The sequence below is a fragment of the Bremia lactucae genome, assembly GCF_004359215.1.
Source record: "Bremia lactucae strain SF5 chromosome Unknown BlacSF5_NotPlaced_49_SHOA01000009.1_1371882bp, whole genome shotgun sequence".
NCBI classification, from domain to species: domain Eukaryota; phylum Oomycota; class Peronosporomycetes; order Peronosporales; family Peronosporaceae; genus Bremia; species Bremia lactucae.
Genome location: NW_027152062.1, coordinates 121,284 through 128,731, shown reverse-complemented (window position 1 = coordinate 128,731; position 7,448 = coordinate 121,284). Strand labels below are relative to the sequence as shown.

The 7,448-nt window shown below is 44.7% G+C and overlaps 1 protein-coding gene across 1 annotated transcript; it reads left to right on the top strand.

Annotated features, from left to right (window-relative positions):
• Positions 1–1,051: 1,051 nt before the first annotated feature.
• Positions 1,052–6,461, top strand: CCR75_008825 (uncharacterized protein). Its single transcript, XM_067966872.1, has 10 exons — positions 1,052–1,242; positions 1,312–2,022; positions 2,096–2,223; positions 2,256–2,328; positions 2,391–2,476; positions 2,541–2,608; positions 2,686–2,972; positions 3,059–3,389; positions 3,472–5,994; positions 6,112–6,461. Exons 2-9 carry the CDS (start codon positions 1,454–1,456, stop codon positions 3,574–3,576), a joined length of 1,647 nt encoding a protein of 548 aa, XP_067820416.1. The 5' UTR covers positions 1,052–1,242; positions 1,312–1,453; the 3' UTR covers positions 3,577–5,994; positions 6,112–6,461.
• Positions 6,462–7,448: the final 987 nt, after the last annotated feature.

Below are 7,448 nucleotides of genomic sequence, written 5' to 3'. Positions count from 1 at the left end.
TAGTATTTACAAAGATAGATTAAAAAGACACTTAACTATATTAATACAGTTTTCATTTTACCCTCTTAAGCTAATTACCTTGAGAGAAGTCTTCCATTGCACGTACAGTGTACGTCAACTAACGTAGGGCACCACTCGCAACTGAAGCAGTGCGAAGTGGACTTGTACTGAAGCAGTACAAGTCGTAGTGCCCCGTTACAATTTAAGTAATTGACCATCCCCTTAACTACACCAAGTGTACTTATCGGGGACTGTGTAACATTAGGGCAACTTTAGCCCGTTACAGTTACACTGTGGCCGTAGTATTAATGTCGGCTACCTAAATAAAAATGCTATAGTCTTATAAGAGCAATAACATTAAAAAATACCGGATGAGCGAGATTAAGCGCATGCATGAAGAACAAATCTGTTGCAGTTTGATTGCTGCTGTAGCGGAGCTACCTCGCTCCTAAAGTCAGAGGAAGACTTGCAGACTCAGAGAGTCACTTAGTTCTATTTAACCAATGGGCTTAACAACTTAGGGAGTCGTACAAGCTATTAAAGGTTAAGGAATCCTAGTTCAAGGGATTCAGGGGTTCGTAGAACCAAGTGGCAGCTAGTGCCCGAGGGTATGTACCTTAATAAGGCTTCTGTCTCTCACAGATCAATGCGCAAGGCACTGTACTTTATTTAACAATTTAAATTTAAAACCTTACCCTAGCTAATTTTAAATAGATTTCGGCCGCCAGATATACATCTGGCGGCGACCACATTTGTTACCCATAATAAATGGGATTAAAGCAACTAACTATTTTAAAATTAGATAAAAGAGTATTTTACCCATAAAGTCAATGTACCACAACAACGGTTCTCCAACCGATGTGTGCAATCTATAGAGCTTTTCTTGCGACGTGCGTCGTATCGACAAGTCTTATTTGTCCCTAATAAATATTTTGGAGTGAAAATTGTCAAGGAAAAACGAGCTTGTTTTCAAAGCACAATAAAGTACGCAACAGCAAACTCTTGCATTATTTTTACTAGATTCGACTCTTGTAATGAAAACGTCTTGCAGCCGGAAATCTACTATATTTGTATCGCACATGTAAATTACCTGCGCGATTTTGAAGCTTTAGAAGTACATCGTCATTTAATCAAAAGCATCGTGCTTGTTGTTTTTGTCGGTTCTTTTTGTTTCGTGGAGACGAGGCGCACGGAAAATCTCCTTTCAATTCTTGGTACATTTCAAAGGTATTTGCGTTTTTGCTGACAAATGTTTCAAGCTTATACATGAACAATCGTTTCATAATTGAGGCACGCACCAGAGATTCTTACTTTTAATCTCCGTTTACCCAGTTTGGTCTGCTGGTTGGTTTATAAGAACGCCATTACACGTCACTAGCGCGTGCAATCATTCGATCGGCATCACGTCCTAGGGAAAAAAATAATATATCAATGGTACTTTCACTATTTTGAAATGGCGCGACAAGTAACAATGTCAGTTGAAATCAAGGCGGCTGTCGCCGCCGTCCAGAGTGGCTCGATGTCCTTAAGAAAGGCAGCACGCAAGTATGATGTGCCACGCACTACGCTGCAGCGACGAATGCAGCAGAGTGCGTCTGTTGCTTCACGCTCTGGGGCATCTGAGATTACCATGGAGGTGAAGCAGGACGTAAACACTGCTGCTGCTGACGTCAACATTCAGCGAAGTACGAGCAGTGAAGATGCCTCAGAGCTTCACAACATCTATAAGATGCCTGCAATTACGAAAACCAAAGGATCAGCAAGTCATGAATTTATATGCAGCCAAGGTGGGCTAATTAGCATCAAACATTACAGGTTTGACAAGGAATTTAAGCTGTCACTATCTGGATCATTAGGACCGAGAAAGGTGATTAATTGCAAAATCCGAAAGCTATGCACGGCGGCTGGAAGTGCGCTGGATGAGCTTAGTAACAAGATGATCAGGGAAGGCAAGTGCATATACAAGTTGGGATTGGGTCAATCTCCATTTCCGATCCCACAGTGCATTGTAGACGAATTGCGGTAAAATAGCTAATCCATTCGGAAAATCTTAAATATCGTGGACAAGCTTATAATTTTAATTGATGTTCTGTAGAGCCAATTCGCATCAAAGAGATTATTTGCCTGTAGCGGGGCTTCCAGAGCTTTGTGACGATATTGCAGCCTGGGGTAGACATCGTTTGCATGTGAATTACTCTCGTGATGACGTGTTGGTGGGGCCAGGTACGAAAGAGCTATTATTTGTGTTCAAACAGTGTATTATGGAGACTTATTGCTGCCCAACCCGAGTTGTACCAGCTACGCGCCGCAAGCCGCTATTGCTGGAAGGTTTGAAAATGATGGTTCACATGTGTGGGTCGCTATCTGATTGTATTCTTATTTTAAAAAAGAAACATGTTGTGGCTGCCAACACATGCAAAAGATCACTTTGTGCTTCGCCCAGAGGTGCTAGAGGTGCATTGCGCAAAGGATCCAGGTATGTCATCAGTTCGAGAAAAAAATTGCTGATGCCGGTTTGATCCTTGCTGAAAATTTTATAGACGCCCCTCGGATACTTATATTAAACAGTCCGTCTAATCCAACCGGCTGCGCTTACCACGCCGATGAAGTTTGTGCTTGTCTCTTATATACATTTCACAATTTGAAATCTAACGCTGTTCCATGTCATCAATTCCATCATATCAGTTGAAAAATCTCGCCATAGTTGCTAGAAAATACAGGATTCTCGTCGTCTCGGACGAAATTTACTCGGAATTGCATCATTCTGATACACATTTGTCCCTTTCCAAGTACTATCCAGAAGGTACAATCGTTTCAGGAGGATTAAGCAAGTGGTGCGGAGCTGGTGGTTGGCGAATGGGATTTTGGTTATTTCCGCCGAGCATGGGTTGGCTACGCAGCAGCATGCTTGTCATGGCGTCCGAAACGTACACTTCTGTTGCTTCTCCTATTCAGCACGCCGCTCGAAGGGCGTTCGTTCTTGAGTATGTAGCACGTCTTGAGCTAGCAACCTCGACAAAATAAGATTCATGTAAATTCCCTAACAATGATTTTGTAGTTGCGTTGAGCTTGCCTCGTACAAGCGCAAGTGTCAGAAGACGCTGCAGCTTATTGGTCGGTGGTGTGCCTACCAGCTCCAGAAGATGGACGTTGAGGTTCAAGTTCCGGAGGCTGGTTTCTATTTGTTCCCGTGTTTTCGGAGACACCAGAAGGCGCTTTCGTTAAGAGGTATTTTTACTGATGAGCAAATGTGCGCACAGCTTTTACAGGGTACAGGGGTGGCAATTTTGCCAGGTTCGGCTTTTGGTCGTGCTCGAGAAGAATTTTTTGCGCGTCTAGCATTTGTGGACTTTAAGGGTGATATCGCTCTCTACCTGATCGAAAGCATGGTAATAATTGTCGATACGCTCTAGATAGCTGGAACGCCGACAGCATTCTTACCTCCTCAATTGTGTCTGACTCTTCGTATAGCAAGACGACCCATCTTTGGAAGCCATAGAAGGATTTATTCAGTCGGTCTGTCCGAATCTTGATATTTCCATGCGCAAGCTGGCGGCATGGATGGCTCTAATTTAGTTTTCCGTCACGTGCAACGGCCAGTGCAGATAATAATACGTCGTCGCGAGTTTATCGTTAGGTATACATTGTACGCCGCTGCGCCCTATTGCTTGGATCAATATGCCAACTTCAGATCAAAAATTTGACCAGTAATATCACATTTTGCTTATATTCGATTATTACTGTATCACGAGAAATGTCGACGAGCCCACGAAAAGCTTTTTTCACACAAGCTGAAATCCCAGCCTATAAACCCCACCCCCACCGGCGACCTGCACGCTGGACCGATCAACAATCTGTCTCTTCGCTAATGCCCGCGGTTGACGAACCCTCCCGCTCCTCGCACCGTCCACCCATGGATCCTCCAACTCGCTCGCGGTCAGCTGCTGGCAGGTCCCATCTTACCGCAGCACCTCAGCACCAGGTCCAAGCCACCGGCACCGGCAGCCTACGTGCGTCGTACCAGGACCCTCAAAAGAAGCGTCATAGCAACAGCAAGAAGAGCTCGCACATTCGTCACTCGCTTACGTACGTTCAGGGTGATTGCCGCTCCAGTACGTCGTCCAACGCAGTTTTTTCTCCTACCCAGTGCGTCTCCACGAACGTCAACACCACCAGCATTGAGCTGAGTCCACAGCAACAGCTGCTTGCTGAATATCCAACCGTATCTATTGCAAAGGACGAAATTAATAAGGTGGAAATCCCAAGGTGGAAGTCAAAACTTACGATGGATCGAGTTGATCGAACACGCGTCCCCGCTGGCGTCGATAGTTTGGGTAATTCACCCGTGGGTAGTATTGCAGGACGTTTTTCAACTTTTAATAGAAGAGAAAGTCGAGGAAAGCACGGTGGCTCTATGGGAGCTCTGGTTTCGGGACAAGACCGGGAAACTGGTAGTAAAAAGCGTTATACAGTATTTCAAATTTTTGTGCACTTCCAGTCAGGTGCAGTTCGTTTCTTAGAGAAGCGATACAGCCACTTCCGGGAATTGCACAAAAACTTACGAAGGCTATACGTTATGGTTGGAAAACTTTATTTTCCGCCTAAAAAGTTCTTTATGTCTTTATCTCTGCGTGTCATAGAACAGCGACGTGAAGCGATTGAGACGTACATGAATGCAGTGCTGGCATTACAGCCGCGGCCAATTGAAGTCGTGGATTTCTTAAGTGCTGGTAGTAGTTCTGTGGAGAGCGAGGAGGAAGACGGCAGCAGCACGGATAGAGAAGCACGTGGTGTAGACTCAATTAATGAGCCTAAGCATGTGCAGTCAACGTCTAAAGCGCTAGCATCGTCGACTCATTTTAGTGAAAATAATAATTTCGCGCCAAACGACGCTAAAGAATGCATGGTTTCCATGCAGGATTTTGAAATATTGAAAATGCTTGGGAAGGGGTCGTTTGGAAAAGTGTACATGGCAAGAGAGCGAGGAACGGATGGGAAAATTTACGCAATGAAGGTATTAAGAAAGTCGGAGCTGATTAAGCGGAATCAAGTGGGGCACACCGTAATGGAGCGTAAGATCATGAGTTCAATCGACCATCCATTTATAGTAGGGCTTAAATACTCGTTCCAGACGGCCAGCAAACTTGTGATGATCTCAGATTACTGTTGCGGTGGCGAGATTTTCTTCCACTTAAAGAAGTTTCGCTCGTTTTCCGAGGCCATGGTTCGATTTTATGCAGCAGAGCTGGTGGCGGCCATTGGTCATTTGCACGAGCGAAATATTATTTACCGGGACCTTAAACCGGAAAATATCCTTTTAGACGGAACAGGCCACGTGCGGCTGACGGATTTCGGTCTTTCAAAAACCCACTGCACCGACTTATCAGGTGCAAGAACTTTTTGTGGCACACCCGAATACTTGGCTCCTGAGATGCTTATTAGTCGCAAAAAGAAAACCGAGTATGGTAAGGCCATTGATTGGTGGAGTCTTGGTACGCTTATGTATGAGATGCTGACGGGTTGGCCGCCTTTTTTTGACCGCAATATTGAGCAAATGTGCACCAAAATTATGAAATCCCCACTCAAGTTTCCTTCGCATTTCGGCCTTAGCTTTGAAGTAAAGAGTCTTATCTCTGCATTGTTAGAACGCGATCCTACATACCGAATCGGTTCGCGTCCTGGTGCTGGCGTCGAAGACATTAAAAATCATGTATTTTTCGCCAGCATAGACTGGTCACAATTGGAAATGCGCAGCATTAAGCCTCCTTTTAAGCCGCGCGTGCGCAGTCCGACGGATATTCAAAACTTTGATCGCGAATTCACGAAGGAATTACCTGACCACGGCTTTTTGCAACAGGACAAACGTCTCAGGGTCTCTCCTAAAAACGAGTTTAAGGGCTTTTCCTACACAAGGACTGAGGAGTCAATGACTTTGTCGCGCGATACATGCAGCAAACGGGGTAAGCGACGGTTGGAGCCACGTCATAGTGATGGGTACGTAAAAGGAAGACGTTGAAGCAACTGTCGTCGTCAAAGTGATCTAATGGTTCATCGTTAAGATATCTAATTTCTTTTCGTCTTTCATGTTCGTATTGAATTGTGCATGGTTAGAGTTGAGCACCGAATTCAACTAGTAACAGATACACAGAATGTTGACCATGGCTTAATAGGTCGCGACCGCGCAGACTTCGACACCGGATGCATCTAAAGTGAAAGGAAGCGTGGCACAAAAGTAATACTCGTCATCCTAGGCTTTCGTCGATTTCAGAGAGGTGGGAATGCTTGATTTAATGCGATAATTTTGCAGCTATGTAGACTATGAACAGGTTTCGAGCTGTTCAGAATTGAGTTACCTGCTTCTGTTAATGCAAAATTGCACAAAATATTTCTCTTACAAGGATTGCACCTTCTAGTTATTTTAAACGCATGTAAATAAAAGCTGGCAGCATTTTGCGCATTTTTGTAAGGCCGAAAAGGTATCTATTGAAAAATGCAGTTGGACGGTCTATACCTATTTATGGATAAGAATTCAGGAAATTACTATATAAAGTAATTTCCTCCAAATATTATCTACCTTTTAGATAATATTAATTAACAACCTTTTAGTGTTAATTTCATGTAACGATACACCCCGTTACATCACCCCTCCCTTAAACGACAATCACTCTGAATGTCATTAGGTGGAGTGGTCGCTAAATGACCACTTAATTTTTAAAATGTTTTTGATTGGTCAGATCCATCATTTTAAATTCCATCGCATGAAGGAACAATTCATGCGGGGTGAAGATAGCGCTGAACCTTCGGCTGCGGTTCGTGCAGCCGCGGGTGACGCATTGTTATCTCTTGCGGTAGACGTTCCGTCTACCGTAGTGTCTTCCACTCGCACAACACTTGGTGTTGCGAGTGCACGTGGTGATTCACCACGTGAGTACGACCCCTCTTTAGAGGTCGATTATGAGTGCGAGTCGGACGAAATGGCCGACTCGGGGAGGATGGAACAGTCGCCTGATACCCGTCAGGCGGCTGATTATGAGCCTTCGAATGAGACGGCTCATTCCGATAGACGTGTGAACAGTCTATTTGGTTCCGACGATGAGGATGATCCCTCATCGCCCGTACGATCTTTCGTACGGTCTCCCATACGATCACCTGCACGTGTTTCTGTGCAAGGTGACGACGGTGGCGTAAGCCATCGTAAGAAAAGTCCTCGTGGTACCCCTACCTCAGCGGGTACCACTCAGGGGAGTGATGACAGTAAAATGTCTAATCTCGCCCCTGAAAAGAAGCCGTGGCTTTTGCCAGAAAGGCTCATTAATAGCTTGTCTGGAGAAACTACTCCACACAATAAATATCCTTTATTTATTGCGACAAAGCTACATGGCCTTGATCCCAGCGCGAAGAACTTTCGCGCTGAGGAAGATTTCTATCTCGATGCTTTTCTAAAGCAT